The 25865-nt window shown below is 36.9% G+C and overlaps 1 protein-coding gene across 1 annotated transcript in view; it reads left to right on the forward strand.

Moving 5' to 3' along the window:
- The window catches only part of LOC306870670 (ubiquitin-associated and SH3 domain-containing protein B-like), a 31353-nt gene that overhangs the window by 1381 nt on the left and 4107 nt on the right, over nt 1–25865 (forward strand). Inside the window, exons 2-12 of the mRNA XM_079418070.1 lie at nt 17166–17219; nt 17595–17781; nt 22215–22413; nt 22624–22793; nt 23197–23405; nt 23919–24069; nt 24167–24284; nt 24556–24678; nt 25132–25224; nt 25369–25513; nt 25667–25773. Coding sequence (XP_079274196.1) covers nt 17166–17219; nt 17595–17781; nt 22215–22413; nt 22624–22793; nt 23197–23405; nt 23919–24069; nt 24167–24284; nt 24556–24678; nt 25132–25224; nt 25369–25513; nt 25667–25773 — 1556 coding nt within the window. The remainder of the gene's footprint in view (nt 1–17165; nt 17220–17594; nt 17782–22214; nt 22414–22623; nt 22794–23196; nt 23406–23918; nt 24070–24166; nt 24285–24555; nt 24679–25131; nt 25225–25368; nt 25514–25666; nt 25774–25865) is intronic.

Here is a 25865-nt window from a genome sequence, read left to right on the forward strand (position 1 = left end):
AGTTCAGGTATAATAAACAATGTTAAAAGATACAAATTTTTCTGTAATAGCATATTAGTAATTTTAGGCTATTTTATTTATATAGCACATTTCATACAAAAGCGTATTTCAAAGTGCTTTACATAAAAAGGAATTAAAATAAGCATAAAATTATCACAATAGATGCATAATAGTTTAATAAGTGCTTTAAAATTATTTTTGTTATTATATCATTGTTAGTTCATGTTAACTAATGTAGCTAATTAACAAATGGAAACTTATTGGACCTCAAGTGAACCTTTGTGTTACAACATTTATTTATTAGCTTGTTCGTTAAAACTACTATCAGTCACATTGTTTTTTTTTTGTTTTTTTTTTTTGCTTATAAAAATAGAACTGTTGAGAAATATCATGATTTATACTCGCATCAGTCTTCTAGTAATGTATTTTTATTGTAGGCTATGTGGAGTGGGTTGCTCGCTAATGGGTACCACTATTACATTACATGACCAATCAGTTGACTATTACTAATATTAACAATAATAATATACTTATAGCACTTTGAGCAGCTTCTCAAGAATGAGCTATGTACACGTAAACAAAAAAAAAAAACTGAATGAACTTTTATACACAGCATAATAGTAACTGTTCATGGTTCAGTTTAATTGAGTCAAATCAATTCAGTAACCACTCTGACTTATTCATATGTGAATGTAAAAAGAATCAGCCATTTGTTCGGGAAATGTACCACGCTTGTTGTGCTGTGTTTGTGTTGATATGCTAGGCATTGCAGAGCCAAAGAATAGCGATGCAGGAAACACTTACAGGGACTTTTTTGGCTTTTCAGTACACTATTGGCATAAGAATGCACTGTTTGCAAGTCATTGTGCTCCGGTAATATTGTTTAATGGAAGTGGTTCGGAAAGAGATCAATACAATTAATACAATTCAGCTCTTTACAAAAAGTGATGTCATACCATGTGGCACCATACCTCTTCCCGATACAGTGAGTGTCTTGATTTAGAAGTCGCCAAAGCTGAACATCTGTGCTTTCCATCACTGTATTACACTGAGGAGGATGATTGGAGTGAGGTATCTTCAACCAACCATGAAGGCTGCATTAGGTTGCTGTCAGTGAGGAGCTAGATTCTCATTCATCAATATTACAGTTCATCCCTTCCTCTTTTAACCACACACATTTTCTCTCTCCTTTTCTCTCTCGGCCCCTCTCTCATGTATTTTCTTTTCGCTTGGACTTAATCCTGCAGTTTCGATAATCTGTGCAGAATCCTCCTTGCCTCTGTGTTATTACAGTTTTGTGTCGAGATTGGGATTGTACAGGCCAAATGTTGCGTTCATGTTTAATCCAAGGAGAGTGAACAAAGGTGAATGGGACAAGGTGTCTTTATTGTGTGTTGTGGATGAATCTCAGCTTCAATGCAGACCAAATCTTTGTCTCTGTGGATACTGTTGATGATGATTGTGAATGTATGCGGTCAGTGGATTAAGCATTGCACTTAACACGAGAATGCTAAACATTTGGCCAAATATTTGTCATTTGCTGACATTGGAAGCAGTGGTATGCTAGTTTTCTAGCCTTCTATGGTTAGTCCGTCTGCTTCTGACAGCGTTTAAGTGTTTGCTTAAGTGTTAGCTTAAGTGGTTGGTATAACATGCTTTTAAATATGATGAGTGTTGTGTGTGTGTGTGTGTGAGTGACCCTGGTCCACAAAACCAGTCATAAGGGTACATTTTTCAAAACTGAAATTTATACTGAAATATATCTGATATCTATATATAAAAATATATCTATATCTAAATATATCTGAAAGCGGAATAAATAAGCTTTCCATTGACGTATGTATTTGTTAGGATAGGACAACATTTGTCCAAGATACAACTATTTGAAAATCTGGAATCTGAGGGTGCAAAAAAATCAAAATATTGAGAAAATTGCATTTAATGTTGTCCAAATGAAGTTCTTAGCAATGCATATTAGTAATCAAAAATTAAGTTTTGATATATTTTCAGTAAGAAATATACAAAATATCTTCATGGAACATGATCTTTACTTAATATCCTAATGATTTTTGGCATAAAAGAAAAATGAATAATTTTGACCCATACAATGTATTTTTGGCTATTGCTACAAATATACCCCAGCGACTTAAGACTGGTTTTGTGGACCAAGGTCACATATCAGATTAAAAGATAGCTGTTGATCGTGCCTTTAAGAGGAGAAGGAGAACGTAAATAAAGTAAAGAAAATGTTGTATTTTTTAAGTGCTGTAAATTGTATGATACAATATACAATAGTACTTTAATCAAGCACAGTTAATGGTTCTCCCTTACATTTGGATAATCATGTATTGTTTTTAATGTTGACATTATCATTATTTTAGTCAGGATATTTCATCCTGTTGCATTTCTGTTTTTTTGTTTTTGCATATCATGTTTGTAACTGCATTATTCTGATGTTTCCTCTGAGGCTGCAGAATCACTTAGTCTGACATCAAAATGATATGGTTTTTGACGTTAAAAATTTGTGTAGATTTGAAAATGACGTGATCAAAGGAAAAAGAAGCTCTGTAGTTCAGATAGTTGAAATTTAGTTAACAGTTTGTTAAACACTTATTAATATCACCAATTAAAGGTTTGATTTCTGTAGACCAAAAAAAAAAAAGAATACATTAGCATATGTATTATATTTATTTCAGGAATTGTGTCCTTTTTACATTTTTATACATCATCTGCCATGCAATATAACCGTTGGGACAAAATTAAGTTGTAATATAAAAAGCAGTTTTTTATATGATATTCATGCCTTGTTTGTTTAGGTTTTTTCCCCCACCGTTTCTCACTTTTCATGCTTAATCGCCGTCCCACATGTAATTGTAACCCACATTGAAAAAGTATTAACACCGGTAATCTGGTTAAGATTACTGAGTTTGTCTCTGAACAGAACTAAGTCAACTGGGACCACTTATTTTGAGTAGGTCGAATATAACGGATTACGACAGTTTCAGCATTGAAGGGTCTTGAAAGGACAAACTGAGAATTCAGATATTTGACATTTGCATCATACTTTCCCTGTTCTGATACGTAATAGCCTAAACATGGCTACACATTCCAGGAGACCCTATCAGTCTTGCTGGACATAAGTAGACCAGCTGGAAGTGTCATTGAGATAGATGGGCGGAAGACTTTGTTTTCAGTGGGGAGATAAGTGATATGTTTTAGTGAATAGCTGTTTTATTAGAACATTTTTGTAGAAGAGTTTTGTTTTTTTTCTGTCGCTGTTACATTTGTTTAAATCTAAATAAGTTTAGTTTTACCTTTTACATGATGTTTGACTTCTATTTCAACACTGAGTGGTCTGTATTTTACATCATATGAATAATCTGTCAGATCATAAGTATATAAATTGTACTGCACTGTGCTCTTTGAAGTGTACTTTGAAGCCCTTTAAGCGTTGTTTTACAAGCACTAGCTCTATATTTTAATATTTATTCTGGACAAGAAACTCGAATGTGACATTGATGCTTAGTGCCCAGTGATGTGCAACAATTGGGCTGGAGGTTTCTGTGAAATGACATGATGTGTTAAGACGCCAGCATGTAAATTAAACCACTGAGACAAAATAAGACATCTCCCTCACCGCTCACCCTCTTTTTAACATTAGCTAAAGCAGTAAGATAAGATGCTGTGGGTAACTGGTTTTACCTTTAGTTAGAGCAAGACCTATTACATTTCTACACTTAAAAATGTGATAACTTCTTCTAACATTTCATCCATATATAATATGCATGCAGTGGGGTCCCGACAGACACAGATTGAATTTATATCAGACAGTAATTGTCCATGCTCCTTTTCACTGTTTTCACATTTATATTACTTTTTTATAATCTAACACTCACTTAAAAACAGTTAAAATTTAATAACACTGTTGCATTTTAAATGAAATAAATCGCATTTTTCATACTGCACATTATAACACTGTTTACATTAACTTGTAGTATTTAATTTTTAATTTGGAAAAAATTGTCAACGGTATAGAATTGTAAAATTTATAGATTATTCATAATAAACAGAAAATAATTATTATCTTACATGTATTATATGTTTGTAATTTTCTTTATGTTTCCAAAAAACTCCCACATTTTCAGTGATCGCAAACATTTGGACTGTATTTTTTTGCCCCTTGAACCCAGTTTAATTTCTGTGAAGTCAGAAATATACCGTTTTCTGTGAGAATGATGCTGATTTGTATATCACTATCTAGGTCTTTTTGTTTTTTGCCACAACTGTGTTGTAACCAAATGTTTACAAGTTTTGAAACATTGCTTTTTTTTTGGGAGGTTTCAGTGTGAGTCTGTGGAGGCCAAACTTATCAGCAGGCTGTGTGTGTGTGTGTTAAGGTCAGTTAGAGTGGGAAGCTCTCATACATTGGGTGGAAACACTGATGTTTCTGTGTCCCGGCTGCTTAGGGACTCTTTCCAGTTTCGCCTGATGATGCAGGAGTTGCACAAATTTTCCGCTAGAGAAAGGCAGAAGGAGAACAGAGAGGGGGTATGCATTGAGTTTTTAAAGGAGAGTGTGAGTCTGTCTTGAGGTGGAAACATTCAGTTCAAAGAACACAGCATTGTGACAAAATTCAAAGCTGCTTTGTATTTGAAAAAGTTTGGTTATTGTGCCAGGTAAGGGTCTCAAAAAGCAGATGGTGGTATTTAATATTGGCGATACTAAAGATAAAGCAAATCATGTTTAAAAGGATAGTGTACCCAAAACTGAAAACTCCGTCTTTAGGCTATTTGCTCAAATTCATGTCATTCCAAACCCATATGATAATGATCCTCTGGTGAAGACCGGCCCAACTCAAGAAGCAAATCAGTCAAATTCTCAAACAAATTAATTTCCTTTTTGGTGAAACAAATCAGCTGATTCATTGAAAACATCTGATTAAAAAGAATGATCATTTACAAATCAAATGTCACTACTCTTCTCATGAACTCGCCAATGAGAACTGACTTTGAAATTGGAATAATGCACACAAGTCATTTGGAGAGTTTTATTGGTCTTTCTTTGTAAACACATTATGAAGAGCATGAAAGAAAGAATTTCTGCTTTTGTGTTAATTGGAAGAATGTAAGACATTCAGGTTTGGAAGAACATGAGAAAATTATTTCACAATTTTCTCTTTCTTTTGGGTGAACCAGCCCTTCAAGATGATTGACTTAAGTAAAAGCAAGCACTTGCTTAAAGGACTGCAGTAAATCTTCGATTCAGTATATTTTTAATACATGTATATGGTTTGTGTGCGAAACGTACTCCTAGGTTTTGTAAGAATAAAAGCTAAACGCTTTGTGTTCTGGGTTTGGTCGTGTGTTGGTAAGCACGTATTTGTAGATGAGTCATTCCAATGAGGCTGTCCATCACCTGTGGGGTGTGTAGATTTGCATCTGCTCTCATTTTTTGGTTCTGTTGCATCGACTCAACAAAGCTGTCTGATATTCATTATATTGCAGTATATTATCATATTTGTCGATTCTCGGATATTCAGTAATAATCTATGACTCAGTCTCTTAATGACAACAAAGCCTCTGCTTTGTGTGTGGAGTCATCACATGATGAGCTTCTCTCAGAGGAAATATGGGAAGTAGGAAGGCCATGGCAGTGCAGTATATAGAGGCTGGAGCTCAACAGAAAACAGACAAGAAAACAGAATTAGTTTTTCTGGCAGTTGGATATCCAAAAAAAGAAAAGTTTCAAAATGTAGTGTTTAGGTTTATTCGGCTTAAAAAATCCAGTCTTTTTATCACTGATGTAAAGTATTTGTGAAATTATGTCTGCTAAACCTGAATGAAGATGTCTGTAACTGTACAAACTCTTTTACATGAAGGCTAATGTTTGTGCATGACTATAGAACGCAAACAAGATCACTCTCATTTGTTTTTTCCTATACACCAGTGAGATTAAATGAAGAGCAAATGGAATCTTTTTCTGAAGTCTGTTGCTTATCAGATTTGTGTGTGTGTGTGTGTGTGTGTATGCGTGTGTGTCTATGTATATGTATATATATATATATATATATATATATATATATATATATATATATATATATATGTGTGTGTGTGTGTGTGTTTTAGCTTCGCTGTGATTTTTCTCTTTTGCATAGCTAAATCTTTATCTATATCTGTATCTACATCTATCAGTCTCTCTTTCTCTGTCTCTATATTTATACGAACTATGCTGTTCAAAAGATTTTTCAAAATTGTTACTGTTATTAGCAAAAAATTATTAAGTGTCAGAATGAAGTGTCAATTTAATGAAAAATGTAAATGTATCATAAATGAATGTATCATAAAAAATCATGAAAAAATTAATCATGGTACTACAAAAATATTAAGCAGCACAAGTATTTCCAGCGTTGCTAATAATAAGATTTTTTTAAAGAATGATTTCTATATTTCTATTTATATTTTATATGATTTTTATGTATGTGTATGTGTATGCTGCCCTACAAAGGCAAAAGACCTTAACTTGCTAGAGTGTGAAACTGAGAAAAATTACTTGTCCAGCCAAATTAATTATAGGTAGGACAGTGAAAATTTGGCAATTAGATGTTTTAGTAATGAAAATTATCTACATTAAAAAATTGTGAGCTCAAACTTGATTTTTACCACTATTTTGAAGTTAATGTACTCTGCCTTTGCATTGTCTGAAAAAAGTGAGAAGTCACACCAAGGCAAAAGGCAGTAACTTTCACATTGTCACTATTTTGTCGCTGATCACCATTTACAAATTCGTTATAGAGCTATATCATGAGCTATATCATCTCATATAGGTTATTGCATATAGTAATGTGACTGTATTAATTTTACAATTACAGACACACTGCCCCCTTGTGGCACCAGCAGTGTGGTAATAAGCAGACTAAATGTTAAACGTGAGTGGACACCGTTTTGCAACCAATTTATTTGCTATGCTCAGTAACGTAAAAAAATGCTAGACATAGCATTATTGCTTATATTGACTTGAATGAAATAGCCTAACCTAAAAGAACGACTTGTGGATTTATATGAAGCCAGCAAGCAGGCATGCGCAGAAAAGCGTGTGGATTAAACATTGACGACGTTCAGCGCCATGGATTGATTTTATCGGCTTACAAGAAAAGATAGGATATGGATTTAATTGTGAACTGTTAAGCCAGCCAGCCCGATCTTACGGCAATTCGTACATATTTTACGAGGTGGCTAATTCGGATTTTATGATTGATCATGCTACATCCCACGGCATTCGAGTCCACACCAAGCGGCAACCTCCCCGTCTCTCTCTTGAAACCAACACGGAAGTGAGTTAAACTGCAATTCGTTGACTGGCCGCTTGAGGCTGGTGTCAGAAGTGAGTCAAATCTGTATCTCCTCCATGTTAAAATGCCAACTTTTACAGCAGAAAAAAACGTGTTTACAGCCTGGTGTCTGAATGTGTTTTGGTCTATACAGCTAATTTTGCCCTTCATGACAACTGTGAGGGGGGTGAATTTTTTTATAACTCATCCGTTTAGTTGATTAATCCTTAAAGTTCTGCATAATTAAGGGTGTGTCCACGTTTGAGTGACAGGTGGATTCCCGCTGCTGTGGTCATTAGCCGTGTATCTGCTGTCTGTTAGCCGTCACGTTACCTCAGCTAATTTATCGTAAAAATAAATAAATTCCAGCCACTAATCTTAGCATTTCTGCCGTGTTTGCCGTGTTGGGATTATTTCACTGTCATAATGACTTGCTGCTCAGTTCAAAATCAACCGCCGGCGCCAATATCTTGTAGTATCCAAGACAACGTGATTCGCGTCGAGGTAGGTGGGCGTGGTTTCAGCACCAGGCACCTCAGCTCCACCCAGGTACCGCTTCTTTGCCCATTTTCGTTTATCCGGGAGTGACGCGCTGCCAAGATGGCGACGGTCGGCTACGCCCACTTTAGGCTTCAAAAACGGTCTTCAGAACTCTACGGGTGACGTCACGGACACTACGTCCATATTTTTTTACAGTCTATGGTCCACACGCATCCAACTAGAAGTGACAGCCTGGTGAATAATTACAAACAGAAAATGAAAAAAAAAAATGTTTAAAGGTTATTTATGGAGCTGTTTGGTAGATGGCGATCTAATTCGTTTGTCTGCACTGTAATGGGGCAGACTTTAATGGACCGTAAAAAAAAGGAATATTGTCGCACAGGTAAACAAAGGCAGAACACCGTAACTCATTTTGAGCGTTCCAAACAAAGCGAAAGAGCCGTTACTGGTGTTATACGGTGTTCTGCCTTGGTTTCTCTGGGGTTTTTTGAAGTTATGGTTGAGACGACCCATTATTTTCTCGGAAAAACAACGAAATTGACTCAAGATACTTATGTACATGATAAAGGATGTCTTGAATGTCCCAAAAATATCAATAACTCACGGTTACGGTCTTTTGCCTTTGCACTGCAGAATATATATTGAAAACATTAAAAAATAATAACAATCCCAAATCTTAATGGTATTGTACATATTTTTATTTTCGGTTTACTTCTCCTATGGTTCCTTTTAGGAATAGAATCTGGAAAAAAAAATGTTACTTAAAAAGATAAATGAGAACTTCAGTACGTTTCCTGAGCTATACAAGAGCAATCACTGAGAAGTAATATTTTCCTCTAGTGAAAGTTTCTCCTACTGTGTGTTTTATCTCAGTCTATCACCTTTGGTTATTGTTTCCTAAGAATGCAAATACATGAAATCACAGCTCCAGATCTCTCTTTACTCAGCACAGGTTTTAGAAGGATTACTAAGGTTACTTTTTTTGCTATTTAGCTGAATAAAAACACTCAGTTCTCACTGCAAGTAGAGTTTTTGAAGTTGTATTTTAAATAATTTTCAATTTATAGGATGTCTTCAAAATTACAATTTCATATTTATGAACAGTACTCCTACGCTTGCAGGCTCCTTGTAAACTCACAGTGCAAAGTTTGTCCGCTAAGAGGAAGTGCCCCATTTCAGGAAGTGGTTTGTGACCTTTAGAGAGCGCCGTGGCTGCTGGGACATAAAGGAACCCATATGTGCTGAGACACAGAGACGTGGGGGTGGAAAGACGCATGCACGCTCAAAGCTTCAAATGTACTGGGGTACACGCATAGACGTATGTGTATATTCTAAAATACCATGGCAAAAGTTCACAGAAACTGAATCAAAAGAGTACGTGAGAGACATGTACACAGCCTCCTCTTGTAGTTGCAGCAAATATGAACCGATATATGTATAACCATATATTGGACTGAAGTGTGTAGTGTCAGGTGTACTGCGCACTGAAAGAACAAACAGGCAAAAACACATCTCTGTATTGCCTTGATATTCTGTCCTCACATTTATTCTCCAATTAAAATTCTGTCCCATTATTTAATGCATTAACATCAACAGTATATATAAATTTAACAATAGTTAAAATAGGCTGCTCATTACTAGTTAATGTCAGCTCAGGTCAATTAAATAATATTAACAGATGCAATTTTTGTGTATTAGTAAATGTTAAAATTAACATTCAGTTTTTGCAGTTCTGTGCGAAGATGTTTCTCTTCTCATTTACACCGTCTCTTCTGGCTATGAATAAACTAGTGCTGAATAAATCATTTTGAAAAATCAAAAATGTTTGGGACATAATGTACTGTAGCTTCTAAAACCCTCTGTATTTATTCAGTTCTGTTGTAGAAAACACAACTGTGGTACTTTGGCAGAAACCAGAGTTGCCATAAGTACGATTAACTTGTGTATTAGCTGTAGTTAATTTTTCAGAATTATCAGAAATGTGTGCTGTGTAACTCCAGCTAAATAAGTAACTGTAACTACAGTGTACAATTTACTGAAGAAGAGATATATTTAACAACTTATATTTCTTTAAGTGATATAATTGTAATATACCAATCTATTTGAAGTGCCAAAATCTAAACAAAACACCATCAGGGTAACTCATTTGACTCTAAAATAATGCCATAAATAATGTACATTACTGATACTAAAAACAAAAAACTGTTTAAATAAAATATAATATATGTGATATATCACGTTGGAAAATTTGTGAATTTACTTTTTCACTGTAAATTTTATGGTAATTTATAGATTTTATTTGCAAAAACATTTTGCAGTAAATTATGTATAATGCAATGCTAAACCTTTTACAGTTTTTAATCATATATGGTAAGGTAACTTGCAGTTAACTTTTTTTTTGTAAGTGTAATGCATGGTTTCCGTATTGAAACCCTTACAAAAAAAAAAAATAAATAAATATTGCGCAAGTTCCATAGAGTCATGGTATATCAGACAGGAGTACCATGGTACTTTGATATATTTAGTACTCAATAAATATACTACAGAATTTGCATGCTAATTCAGTACCATGACCATACCAGAGTCCTTTATTTTTTTTATTTTTTTATTTTTTTTGTGTCAGTGTCGGTCTACTTTCACACTACACACAGACAAGCATTTTGAATTGTTTTTACAGTTAGAGTTACATCTCTTCTGGTAAAACCCTTGTGCTGATTATATTTGAACCGAACCGAACATTGAATCTGAGAATATGAGACCGAAACACTACAGGGTCAAGCTCAAACTTTCCAGATGATGAGCTGTAATGGAAGAAGCAGCAGTGTGATTCTGATTGTGCCTGTGGAATCTACAGTTTCATGCATCTCTTTCTCTCTGTCGTGACATTTCTAAATGGCAGAAGTTGCTGTTAATTGTTCAGTCAGAATGAATCATGTTTTAGTCATGCACATGCATGTTCAAACCCATGGTCACACCTAAACCATAGACACAGTTTTTTTTTTTATCTAAAAGAGTTTCTAGCTCAAGTTTTATAGGTTTCAGTGAATTCACTTTGCACACTTGTTCAAGAGTAATTCACTGATATAAGTAGCTGTTTTTTGTTACTGCCTGAGTTGCATGAATAATTCCCATTTTTCATTCTCACTTTATAAATCTTGTGATTCTTCCTTCTTTTATGGCCTGCTGGTCCTTTCTGTGTCTGTCTACAGGAACAGTGTTACCATCTGCCCCGTCTCATGCACCCTAACCAAGCGAGAGAACACTCACAAAAGCTGTGAGTGCCTTCCCTGTAGTTTTAACATAATAAGCTGTTAACTAGCGGGGCTGAAAACACGAGACGAGCGTGAAAAGATCTTGTCTGCCCTGTTACTTACAGAGGCAGAAGGGCTTATTGTCAGATAATAACAATTGTGCATGAGGATATGTGCACGGAGGGAGAGAGCAGAACAATCTGAGACACCACACGCTGCATTTGTTATTCTTTCCTCTCATTTTCTCTGTGTGGGATGGAGGAGAACTAAAAAGAATGAAAGAGAAAGAGATGGTGTGATAGTAAGATCCAAAATTATCACCCTTCAAGCACCAAATGCGAGTACAAATTGGTTCAGGCAAGTGCAATGGAGTTCCTCGCCAGTTGGCCGGTAACTAATTTGGAAATCACAATAAAATACATGGTTTAAATCGAAATGATCGTCTGACCCTCACTGAGGTACGTGATGTGTGCAACTTTTTAGAGGTTTTTGTACTCCAGACTCCCTACCAAATGCAACTTCCATTTTGTCAGACAAACTGTTTTAATCGAATGTAGAAAACATTGACATTACTTAAAACTGTAATAGGTCATTTCCTATGAACATCTTAAAATTCTAAGCTCTTGTTGTTAAACTTGTTTAAAGGGGTCATGAACTGAGAAATTCCCTAGATCTTTTCACCAATAAGAGGTCATTGTACTATTAAAAACATCCCGTAAGTTTCAGAACTCAAAACTTTCTCGATAGTCTAAAAACAGCTTATATTTAAGGCAGTTTGCCAAAACTTGTGCTTGTGGAATGTTCTACTCTATGATGTAATAGTGAGGATAAGCACCACCTCCGCAGAAGAAGATCGGCATCACTGCCTGTTTAGCCCCGCTTACCAATTTGCGCATGTAGTGTTTACGAGAGAGGTGAATGCGCAGGTCTGTGCAGAAACCAAACGATAAAAAAGGCTCCGAAGACAACAAGACGCTGTGCAGTGCCATGTTGTTTGCGTAGCCTTCTTTCTGATCCCAGTGTTGGGAAAGCATGGATGAACTTTATTTTTAATGAAGATCCAGTCCTTTGTTCTCTTCATTTTATCTTGGATTCCTTTACAAACAATGCAAAATTCGACACAGGATTTTCCAACGCTATCTCACGACCAATTCGTACGTATTTTACGAGGTGGATAATTCGTACAACCTCACTTGTACGGTTTTGTACAATTTGTCAAAACCCTAGTGATGGGTAGGTTTAGGGGCGGGGTTAGGTGTAGGTAATTCGTACAAATTCATACGAATTGGCAACTCGTAATATGAATTTGTACGAGTAAGGTTGTACGAATTCGTACGAATTAACCACCTCGTAAAATATGTACGAATTTTCAGAAAGCTTAAACTAAAAGACGATGCTGTGCAAATTATTTTGGTGTATAGTAGTAACTCTACAGGTACATAACTATATAATTGCTAAACAAACTGAAAAACAAGTTCAACCAAATAAAGTTTACATCACTATTATGTAATGTTAAGTGGGTTGCCTTTAGTTTTTCACAACTTTCACAGCTGGTTTGTGTATTGAAACTTTGACACAAATGTGTCCAAGAACGGAAATGGGCATCATTGTCTGATGAAATCCCCTCATTATTAATATCACTGATGTTTCACATGCTAATTTGTACTGAGGACTCCCTTTTATATCTGTGGTTTTGTGTGTGTATGTGTGGGTGGGTGTTGCGTTGTTGTGCTGAATGGGATACATGCTAACTTACTCCTCTGTAAACAGGAAGTGACTATTTCCCCATAGAGTTTGGAGCAGCAAAAAAAAAAAAGATGGCGCAAATATGCACAAACACTGACTTAGAACCAATTCTCAGTACATGTGTTATACATTTTGAACTCCACCTCTCAAGAAAATGTTACAAGGGCTGATTAATAACAGGCAGGAAAAAAAAAAAAACTAGATAAGAGTGCATGTTTTTTCATGTATGAATAGTCATATTCATCCAAACCCACACACAAAAGCACACCCAGACAAATGTACTCCCTGGACCAGCCTCTTCGTCCCTCTCAAATGCTGCACAGGAAATACAGGTTATAAATAAATCATTGAGTTCCTGCCTGGAGCACTGACCAGAGGGGAAGGGAGGAGGAGATGGCCTGTAACACAATACAGACACACACGTATATAGAAGCTGATGGATAATCAAACAAGTAAAGTGTGTTTGCGCGCGTGTTTGTGTGTGTGTGTGTGTGAGATTCCGGATGTAGAATGATTTTCACTTCTGATTTCACATGTGCTTTAGGTAGAATAAATATGGGCTCTATAGGAGTCGTGTGTGTGTGTGTGTGTGTGGCTTCACTTGTGTGTTTTTGTGGATGTATATGTGATGAAAGTTTGTGGGTGGAGTGTTAGATTTGGGGTGTGAAGAAGTCTTCAAAGTGCAACTGTGGAGTTTGTTCAAATGCTGCTTGGAAACCTCTGTAAATCCCTTTGATTAATGCAGGTTTATATGTGACTACTGGTTTACCCTATTCTGCAGCTTCAGGCCAACGTTGAGTGGCTTGGGAAAATATTTTCTCTACAAAAGCTTCTGTTATAGTTCTTTTACATATTAACTTCAAATTTCATTGTGGTGCTTCTGCAATCGGATAGGGATTTCTACGCTCCAACAATAAACACCTTGTACAGTGACATCCGCTTGTGCATTTTTATACAACAGGGCTTTTGTCATTAACTGTAAAACTTGTCATTGGGTAGTTTAAAAAAAAACAAAAAAACTTAAGGAACCGTCTGTTTTATTTCCATTCATGACAGAATAGCTCACAATAACGACACGTTTGCGTATGTGTGACTACACAGGCATCTGAACTTGATCATGCATGTATGAAAGTCTGAATATGTCTCACCATGCTTGGATGTCATAAACCATGCCATATGGTGAGTGTGTCGTGTCCGCAGTTTGTTTGTGTGAATATGCACACTTTGATCATAATTTGGCACTGCATACATGATTGCATTTCTTCATGCGGTTTTAGCTGGGGAATGTATACATGCATATATATTTGCAATGTTTTTCGGGGTAATTGTGCATATGTTTATACACTAATGGACATATGGCCGTGCATCATGGGCTTCCCCATCCCAGCATGCATTGTGGTTTTGGGCCCTGAGGGTTAGTTGGCATGATGACCATTTTCTCTGGGAAGCCAACTAAATATAGAGTAATTGAGCGCTGCGCATAGACTGAACTGGATTACCACATACAAAAAATGCAAACACTTGTGACTTCTATAACAATCTTTAAATTTCAATGTAACTTGGGGAAATAAATACATAAAATAACATTTTTATTTTTTTTAAAGTTATTTTTATAATTACATTACTCAAATGTGGCAGCACGTTTATATTGTTATCAAATTTTTGTTACAAATAAATGCTGTTCTTTTCAGAAGTTTTCAACATTGCATACGTCAGCAATTTTAAAATGATTTCTGAAGGATAATTTGACACTGGGAACTGGCATAGTGGCTGCTATAAATTCAGCTTTGCCTTCAGAGGAATGAATTCAATCTTAAAATATATTCAAATAGAAAACTTTTATTTTAAATTGTTATATTTCACGATATTATTGTTTTTCCTTTTTCCTTTTTGTCTCAAATGGTGGAGGATCTCTATTATACATCACTTTGCTGTATCTGCAGTGAACGTAAATGTAAATGGTTGTTGTTAGTTTGCTTATAATGCGCTGATACGCATTGTTAGATATGCATTGTGGAGCGCCGATCACCAAAGGCTTCCTGTACTTTGAACAGTCTGCATAATCTGCATAATTTCCCTCATCTCTGACGCGTGACTTCTCTGTTCTTGTGTCTTGTCATGCTTTTTCTTGTGAGGTGCAAGGGAAGCATGCCTCTATACAGAAATGTTGCTCTTTATTGGTATTGTTTCATTAATCTGTCGCTGACCAACTTTTACTGATTCTAAATTAGTGGAAATTGAATGTCTGTGGTCACATGAGATTGAATGTACTGCAAGATTAATCATATTTCCACTGATTTCTCATTGCTCATTTCTGTTGTCTTTTAGTCAGTTTTTCTTTTCTTTCTCAGATTGCATTTTCAGTTTTACTCTGAGGTTTCAAACAGATTCACGCTGCACAACACCCCATTTCCCCCCTGAGACTTAGACAGAGTGTGAGATTTTTAGAGCTTTTATAAAAAGACACTAATTAGATTTAGAAGATAATTTAATCTGCTCATGAAAAAAGCCTTTGAGATGTCAGCTGACACATGAGGAAATGACATAGTGAGTTTAGCGTGACTTTAGATTTGATTATGTGTCGTTTTATGGTATAGATGCGAGCTGAGGAAAGATCATCCTACACATGAGAAGATTATGTGCAATTATCTGTACCAAGTAATGTACTTGCACTAACTGTGTATGTGTGTGCCTGTATTAGAAATGGCCTTGAACAAATAAGTGGGTCTGTGACCTTAAATTATTGTACCTAGTCGTGCAAGATAGCTTATAATTACACCTTTTAGTTCTGTATGATAAAAAGCGAGAATAAAAGAGAACTAGAGGCAGAGAGGAGGCTGTGGGGAGTGTTTTATGAACTGAGAGAGATAGCACACATTTCCTTTTTCATCACAGTTGTTTAAACCACAGACCAAGCGATATTATTTTCCACTATGATCTTTAAAGCCAGACACCTGCTAAATGAGTCAGACAGAGCATTTGTGAGATGTTTAGCATGTTGATAAATTCAGGGGTTGCTCTTTATGCATGCAAAACAAACCTTTAAAAATATACACTACCGTTTGTAAAATAACAAAAAAAGTTTTTGATTGAAGTGTCTTCCCTGGAGCTGCATTTTTTTTTTAAATCACAACATTTTAAATATTTCTAAATGTAAATTATTTCTGGGATGGAAAAGCCGAAATTTCAGCAGCCATTACTCCAGTCTTCAGTGTCACGTGATTCTTCAGAAATCAGTTTGATAAGTAGAGAAATAAGAATTTAAAATGGGGGGAAATATCATTATGAAATAAATGTTTTTCTCTAATACACATTGGACACAATTAACGGTACCCTTTATTCAATACTTTTTGGAACCTCCATTTGCCAAAATAGTATAGGAGTTTAAATTCTTATTCTCCAATTAAAGCTTAGATTTTTGTGATTTTTTTTATTTTTTTTAAATAAAAGATCAAAAAGGATTAACAATGCACATCTATTTTCACAGCTTTCTTTGATCATATTTACCAAGGGTGCCAACAATTCTGACCAAGTGTGTATGGTTTCGTGCTTATGCAAAAAATATTTGACCGGTTAGAATCAAGTGTTCCACTGAACTGTATATATCACTTGTTATTATTTGTATATAGATAAAGTTGGGTACAAAAGTCTGAGACCACTGTTAAGAATGTCTGTATTTTTAATTGTCTGTATAATTGTCTATTTAATTGTCTTTTGCATTTTGAGAATTAAAAAAAGTTTCATATTAATTAATATTTGATATTTAAAGTATTTGTTTTAACGAGAGCAGCACTCTTACTTCTAGAACTCCACAAGTTAGTGAAATTGGATCTTAGATTAAGTCACATAATAAATGAAACAGATTTGCTTATTTAATTAGTGACCTATAAATAGTGCAGAACCTTAAATTCTGTTGTCTTTTGTGCCTCACTGCATGTGTTTCGGCACTTCTTGTAGGTGGCTTTGGCACAAATGACCCTCTTCAAACGAATCTGGAGAATTAAGCCTCCTCAATATTCATAAATGTCAGTAAACAAGTGATTATTCAGCTTTCCCAGTGTTACTCTGGGGAACAAGGCATGGTTTTAGAGTGTTATCACTGAGTTTGTTTAGCCTGCGTGTGATTTCATGCACGATAAACGATATGTTTCACAAACAGAGATATCACAAAGAAGTTCCTCTATTGTTTCTATCAAATTTAGATCTCTGAGAAAACTCCTCAGCGCTAATGTACTGATAAACATCCTCCGGAAAGGAGGCCATTGATTTTGTGACCAGTACAGCAATTGAGCTGATGTCTCTCTCTCTCTCTCTCTCTCTCTCTGTCCTTTCTGTTACAGGCTAAAAGCTCTGGTTTCGACTGGGGGCAGAAATGTACAAGCAGCCTGTGACTGGTGAGTGTTTACACCCACACACATGAGCCATGACCCATGTCATTTTTGACAGCCGTTCATTTCAGTTGAACAGTGCTGAGCCACAGACACTCTTTAAGATTTGAAATGATAATGTTGCATTTTAACTCACACACGGACACACACACTGAAAGAAACATTACACCATCAGGTGGGCTCACATATAATCGTGAACTCTTTAATGGTTTACTGCTGCCCTCTGCTGGCAGGGAGTCAGAAGTATTTCATCATTGATATGTTCTTACTTTAAAAAAAAACAAAAAAAACTTATCCTTAATTTCAATCCTAAACAAGTGTGAAAACGGCTCACCTGTTCATAATATCTTATCAAACATGACACGAATATCTATTTTGCAGGTTGTTCTCTCATGTGGATGACCCGTTCTTGGATGATCCTTTACCCAGGGAGTATGTGTTGTACCTGAAACCCAGCGGTCCTCTCCTCAACCAACTTTCTAACTTCTGGCAGCAGAGTCGCATCACATGTGGCAAGAACAAAGCCCACAACATCTTCCCTCACATAACCCTCTGCCAGTTCTTCATGGTTAGAGCACTTCTTCTACATATCCAACCATATCTTTAATATTTTTTGTTTTTTCATGGTTACTGTGACCCAGTAGTACACAACACAACAAAATATCCACGACACAACAGAAACAAGCCGCAACACGATGAAATGAGCACAACACAATGGAAACAAGCCCCAAAGTTGCAAAATTAGCACAACACAACATAAACAATCTGCAACACAATGGAAGCAAGCCGCAAAACACAACGGAAACAATGGAAACAAGCCACAACACAACAGAAACAATGGAAACAAGCCACAACACAATGGAAACAAGCAGCAATACAATGGAAACATGCCACAACACAACAGAAACAACATAAGCCACAACAGAATGGAAACAAGCCGCAAAACAGGAAACAAGCCGAGACAAGCCGAAACATCAGAAACAAGCCGCAACACAATGGAAAGAAGCCGCAACACAACAGAAACAACGGAAACAAGCCACAACACAACGGAAACAAGCTGCAACACAACAGAAACAACGGAAACAAGCCACAACACAACGGAAACAAGCTGCAACACAACAGAAACAAGTTTCAACACAATGGAAACAATGGAAACAAGCCACAAAACAATGGAAACAATGGAAACAAGCCACAAAACAATGGAAACAACGGAAACAAGCCGCAACACAACAGAAACAATGGAAACAAGCCACAACACAATGGAAACAAGCAGCAACACAATGGAAACAATGGAAACATGCCACAACACAACAGAAACTACATAAACAAGCTACAACATAATGGAAACAAGCCACAACACAATGGAAATAAGCCACAACACAATGGAAACAATGGAAACATGCCACAACACAACGGAAACAACATAAACAAGCCACAACACAATGGAAACAAGCCACAACACAACGTAAACAAGCCTCAACACAATGGAAACAAGCAGCAACACAATGGAAACAAGCCACAACACAATGGAAACAAGCCACAACACAACGTAAACAAGCCTCAACACAATGGAAACAAGCAGCAACACAATGGAAACAAGCCACAACACAATGGAAACAAGCCACAACACAATGGAAATAAGCTACAACACAATGGAAACAATGGAAACATGCCACAACACAACGGAAACAACATAAACAAGCCACAAAACAATGGAAACAAGCCACAACACAACTTAAACAAGCCTCAACACAATGGAAACAAGCAGCAACACAATGGAAACAAGCCAAAACACAATGGAAACAAGCCGCAACACAATGGAAACAATGGAGACATGCCACAACACAACGAAAACAACATAAACAAGCCACAACACAATGGAAACAAGCCACAACGTAAACAAGCCTCAACACAATGGAAACAAGCCACAACACAATGGAAATAAGCCACAACACAATGGAAACAAGCCGCAACACAATGGAAACAATGGAAACATGCCACAACACAACGGAAACAACATAAACAAGCCACAACACAACGTAAACAAGCCTCAACACAATGGAAACAAGCAGCAACACAATGGAAACAAGCCACAACACAATGGAAACAAGCCACAACACAATGGAAATAAGCCACAACACAATGGAAACAATGGAAACATGCCACAACACAATGGAAACAATGGAAACATGCCACAACACAACGGAAACAACATAAGCCACAACACAATGGAAACAAGCCTCAACACAACGTAAACAAGCCTCAACACAACGGAAACAAGCAGCAACACAATGGAAACAAGCCGCAACACAACAGAAACAAATCGCAACACAACGGAAAGAAGCCGCAACACAACGGAAACAAGCCCCAACACAACTGAAACAAACCGCAACACAACAGAAACAACGGAAACAAGCCACAACACAACAGAAGCAACGGAAACAAGCCACAACGCAATATAAACAAGCCACAACACAACGGAAACAAGCCGCAACGCAACAGAAACAATGGAAACAAGCCACAACACAATGGAAACAACGGAAACAAGTCACAACACAACGGAAACAATGGAAACAAGCCACAACACAATGGAAACAACGGAAACAAGCCACAACGCAACACAACATAAACAAGCCACAACACAATGGAAACAAGCCACAACACAATGGAAACAAGCCGCAACACAATGGAAACAAGCCGCAACACAATAGAAACAAGCCGCAACACAACATAAACAAGCCACAACACAATGGAAACAAGCCACAACACAATGGAAACAAGCCACAACACAATGGAAACAAGCCGCAACACAATGGAAACAAGCCGCAACACAACATAAACAAGCCACAACACAATGGAAACAAACCTCAACACAAAGGAAACAAGCAGCAACACAATGGAAACAAGCCGCAACACAATAGAAACAAGCCGCAACACAATGGAAACAAGCCGCAACACATGGAAACAAGCCGCAACACATAGAAACAAGCCGCAACACATGGAAAGAAGCCGCAACACAACAGAAACAACGGAAACAAGCCACAACACAACGGAAACAAACCGCAACACAACAGAAACAACGGAAACAAGCCACAACACAACAGAAGCAACGGAAACAAGCCACAACGCAATATAAACAAGCCACAACACAACGGAAACAAGTCACAACACAACGGAAACAATGGAAACAAGCCACAACGCAACACAACTAAAACAAGCCGCAACACAACATAAAAAATGGAAACAAGACGCAACACAACGGAAACAAGCAGCAACACAATGGAAACATCAGAAACAAGCCACAACACAACAGAAACAACGGAAACAAGCCACAACACAACGTAAACAATGGAAACAAGCCACAACACAACAGAAGCAACGGAAACAAGCCACAACGCAATATAAACAAGCCACAACACAACAGAAACAAGTCACAACACAATGGAGACAATGGAAACAAGCCACAACACAACGGAAACAATAGAAACAAGCCATAACACAACAGAAACAACGGAAACAAGCCACAACACAACGGAAACAATAGAAACAAGCCATAACACAACAGAAACAATGGAAACAAGCTGCAACACAACGGAAACAAGCTGCAACACAACAGAAACAATGGAAACAAGCTGCAACACAACGGAAACGAGCTGCAACACAACAGAAACAATGGAAACAAGCCACAACACAATGGAAACAATGGAAACAAGCTGCAACACAACGGAAACAAGCTGCAACACAACAGAAACAATGGAAACAAGCTGCAACACAATGGAAACAACGGAAACAAGCCACAACACAACGGAAACAATGGAAACAAGCTGCAACACAACAGAAACAACGGACACAAGTCACAACAAAACAGAAACAAGTTGCAACACAACGGGAACAATGGAAACAAGCCACAACACAATGGAAACAACGGAAACAAGCCGCAACACAAAGGAAACAATGGAAACAAGTCACAACACAATGGAAACAACGGAAACAAGCCGCAACACAACGGAAACAAGCCACAACACAACGGAAACAAGCCGCTACACAACACAACTGAAACAATGGAAACAAGCCACAACACAACGGAAACAATGGAAACAAGCCGCAACACAGCGGAAACAACGGAAACAGGCAGAAACACAATGGAAACAAGCCACAACACAATGGAAACATCGGAAACAAGCCACAACACAATGGAAACAACGGAAACAAGCCACAATGCAACAGAAACAATGGAAACAAGCCACAACACAACGGAAACAAGTCTCAACAAAACAGAAACAAGCCGCAACACAACGGAAAGAAGCCACAACACCACAGAAACAATGGAAACAAGCCACAATACAACAGAAACAACAGAAACAAGTTACAACACAACAGAAACAAGTTGCAACACAACAGAAACAATGGAAACAAGCCACAACACAATGGAAACAGCGGAAACAAGCCACAACACAACACAACTAAAACAAGCCGCAACACAACATAAAAAATGGAAACAAGCCTCAACACAACGGAAACGAGCAGCAACACAACGGAAACAAGCCGCAGCACAGTAAAATTAGCACAACACAATGAAATTAGTCTTGTGCATTGTTTTTTTGGCGATTTTGTTGTGTTGTGCACTACTGGATCACCGTACCTCTTAGAAACTATAAAAAGTTTATATATGTAAATAGAAATGTTGTGGAATATTATTACAATTTAAAATAATTTTTCTATTTAATTTAATCCTGTGATGGCAAAGCTATATTTATAGCAGTCTTTGGTGTCACATGACCCTTTAGAAATCTGTGTAATATGCTGATTTGGTGCTCAAGAAACATTTCTTATTATCAACAGTGTTAAAAAACAGTTGTTCTGTGTAATGTTTTCGTGGAAATCGTGCTACTTTTTTCAGGAATCTTTTTAAAAAAAGTTTTTGAAATTATGAATTTTTGAATGGTTGTGTATATAGGACTGCCTCTCTGTAAGACTGTATTTCTCTCTCTGTCACTGCAGTGTGCAGATAGCAAGGTAGATGCCCTCTGTGAAACTCTGCAAGCAGTGGTGGGTCAGTGGAGAGGTCGTTTCCCCTCCCCACTCCCCCTAGAATTCTACTCATCCTCAAACTTCATCGGCCTCTTTGTGGAAGAGAAGGTGGCTGAGGTGATCAAGAGCTTTGCATCAGACTTTGCCACTGAGGCAGCTTCCAAAGCAGGTGTGTGTGTGTTTGTTATTGGCATGCCTGTCTATACCTGATGATGACACAGTGGAGCAATATTCTTAATTTTCTGTCTTTGGAGCTGCCTTTCTACCTCTTTCAATTCAATTTTAGTGTGCTCTACTGGCATTTAAGAAAACAACCATTTGTATTGCCAAAATGGCTCATTAAATGTAAATTTATTTATTTTTTCCTCTCTCTCTCCAGATGTTCATGTGGAGCCCCATAAGAAGCAGCTTCATGTAACTCTGGCCTACCACTTCCAATCCAATCATCTTGCATCATTAGAAAAACTTGCCAAAGGTGTAGACATAACCCTGGGCTGTGATTGGCAGGCTGTACTCTTGTCACGGGACATCCGGTTTGCCAATCATGAGGTAGTCAAATTGTTGTTATCAATTGGTTCTTTAGCTAACATTCTAAATATTACAATGTTTTGTTTTAAGTAATTATTCTCATATCATTTATCATAATTTAGTATAGAATTTACCATTGCTGATACCAAATATTTGCTATCTAAAATCGAATGTTTTTCACTACATTGATTCATCTGTATCCATACAATAATTTCAATAATTTCCAAATTATAATTAAGATGGATACAATTAGTATTAATACAGTTAGAATTAAGTATTATTCTATGGGATCTACTATGGATCACTGCATGTATTTAATTAAAATGCCATGTTCAATAATGCTGAAAGATTACTAATATGTTTTCTTATCATTTACTGACTTTTTGGCTTTGGTGGCTTATTAACTGTGTCTCTCTGTTTTAAGACCCTGCGGGTGATGTACCCTTATGTGCCTCAGAATGATGATGAACTGGAGCTGGTTCCCGGTGACTTCATCTTCATGTCGTCTATAGAACAGGCCACTGCAAGTGAGGGCTGGGTCTACGGGACCTCGATGAGCACAGGATTATCTGGGCTACTGCCAGAAAATTACGTCAGCAGGGCAGATGAGTGTGACACTTGGGTCTTTCATGGGTAAGATGGGTCATGAAGTGACTAAAGCTGCTATTTTTAAAGAAATTAATCCTTTTATTCAGGATGCATTAAATTGATCAAAAGTGACAATAGAGACATCTGTAAGGTTACAAATGATTTATATTTTAAATAAACTGTTATTTTTAAATTTCTATTTAGCAAAAAATCCTGAATATTGTATCATGGTTTCCACAAAAATATTACACAGCATGACAGTTTTTAATATTGAAATAACAAGAAATGTTCGTGAAACACCAAATCAGCTTATTAAATTGCTATCTGAAGGACCATGTGACACTGAAGACTGGAATAATGGCTGCTGAATGGCTGCTGAGTAATTTAGATTAAAATAGAAAACAGTTATTTTAAATTGTAATCATTTATCACACTATTACTGTTTTTATTTTGAATGGTAGTGTGGAGTCTCTTACGGGTCTGTGGTGACTGTGTTAGAACTAAAAGCAGTAAGTAACATATATTTAAATCTCCTCATCTCTTTACCTCTTATTTTAGGTCTTTCTCTTTCCTTAATGGAACCCCCCTAGCCAATATCAGGGGTGCAATGGGTGGGATTTTTCTTGACCCACACTTGGACGGTCGTCTCCTTGATGACCCCATGCCAATGGATCCCCCCAGTCTGAGCGTTTTATGTCAACCTATGCAGGTAAAACTATAGAGAGGGAATCTTGTGTTGATGTGACAGAATGTATTCATTTTTATGGATATTTTTTTTTTATCCAAATATTTATGATTTGTTTTAGATCCTACGACCCAATCAGTCTCATTTGCCTAAGAGAACGTTGTTTGTGTGTCGCCATGGTGAGAGAATGGATGTAGTGTTTGGGAAACACTGGATCACTCAGTGCTTTGATGCCAAAGGTCTGAGCTCAACTTTCCAAATCAGTTCTTTAACCTCTTTGTAGTTGTTCCCATGACCGGGACAAATCTGGAATTATCAGCAAGTTTCAACATTGAACTGTTATATTAAGCTCTAAAATAAATCCTATAAATCCAAAAATGAAGTAACTGTATCCAGTAAATTAACTTTAGAAAGTCGTGGGAATTTATTGGCCCAAATGTGTGAGAACTGTGTTGGTGTGTAATTTCCTGATGTGTGTTAATTTGTGTATATTTGCTCTGTCTTTAACAGGTCGGTATGTGCGGTCAAACCTCAATATGCCAACCAGTCTCCCAGCGAGGAGTGGGGGGTACAGGGACTATGATAAGGACTGTTCTATCACCGTGTTCGGATCCACACAGGCTCGTCTAGTCGGTCAGTCCCTCACCACTGTTAAATCCACATTAAAGGGATAGTTCACCTAAAAATGAAAATTCTGTCATCGTTTACTAATTTTATTCATCATTTGCTGAACACAAAAGACAATATTTTAAAGAATGTTGGTAAGCATTGACTTCCCTAGTAATAATTTTTTTCCCATTCTATGAAAGTCAATGGCTACCTTCAACTCTTTGGTTAGCCGCATTCTTCAGAATATCTTCACTTGTGTTCAACAGCTTGAAAGCATTTCATAGAGGTTTGCAACAATTCGGTGGGTGAATAAAAGATGACTAAAGGTTCATTTTTGGGAGAACTATCCCTTTGACACCAAGATCACGTTAATTCCTCTTGGTTTTACTTATTAATTACATTTAATATGAAGTGTGTCATTTCTACTTTGCTATTGGCACTAGCATGTGTTTACTGTACGTGTAATTTGTTTTACAGGGGAGGCTCTCCTGGAAAGTCATACAGTGGTAGACTTTGTATACTGTTCTCCATCTCTGCGCTGCGTGCAAACAGCTCATAATATCCTCAAAGGTAAAACAGCACCTCCTCTGCTCTTTCATCTTTCTTCCGTTCATTCACAAATCAGTTTTTACTGCATTAGCCAATGCCCATTTACACCCCTAAATCAATTTCTTCCTATGTGTCTCTTTCTCTGTTATGGATTGTATGTCTCAGGTCTTCAAAAGGACGGGAAGACTAAGATCAGAGTTGAGCCGGGTTTGTTTGAGTGGACTAAATGGGTGTCGGGAACCTCATTACCGGCCTGGATTCCTCCTGCAGACCTGGCGGCTGCAAACCTTAATGTGGATACAACGTACAGGTATTTTATTAGGCATTCAATTAGGCTGTGATGTTTCTGAATGATAGAATTATTTGTTGTTTATGTTATTGATTATGTTTCCTTTTGATTTCACAAATGTCTTCTTGCAGTGAAACGAATTATTACTTATTAAGTCATCTTGTTCCCCTCTAGACCTCATATTCCTGTCAGTAAACTGGCCGTGTCTGAGTCCTATGAAACATACATCAGTCGCAGCTTCCAAGTGACTCGTGAAATACTGTCAGAGTGCAATAATCTGGGTAGGTCATGAGTGCTGGTACATTTGATTTTTTTTATTTGGTCTAAATCAATACAGATTCAAAGGTTTATGCTTTAAGACATTTTATGTTTA

Source organism: Barbus barbus (genome assembly GCF_936440315.1).
Source record: "Barbus barbus genome assembly, chromosome: 6".
NCBI lineage: Eukaryota > Metazoa > Chordata > Actinopteri > Cypriniformes > Cyprinidae > Barbus > Barbus barbus.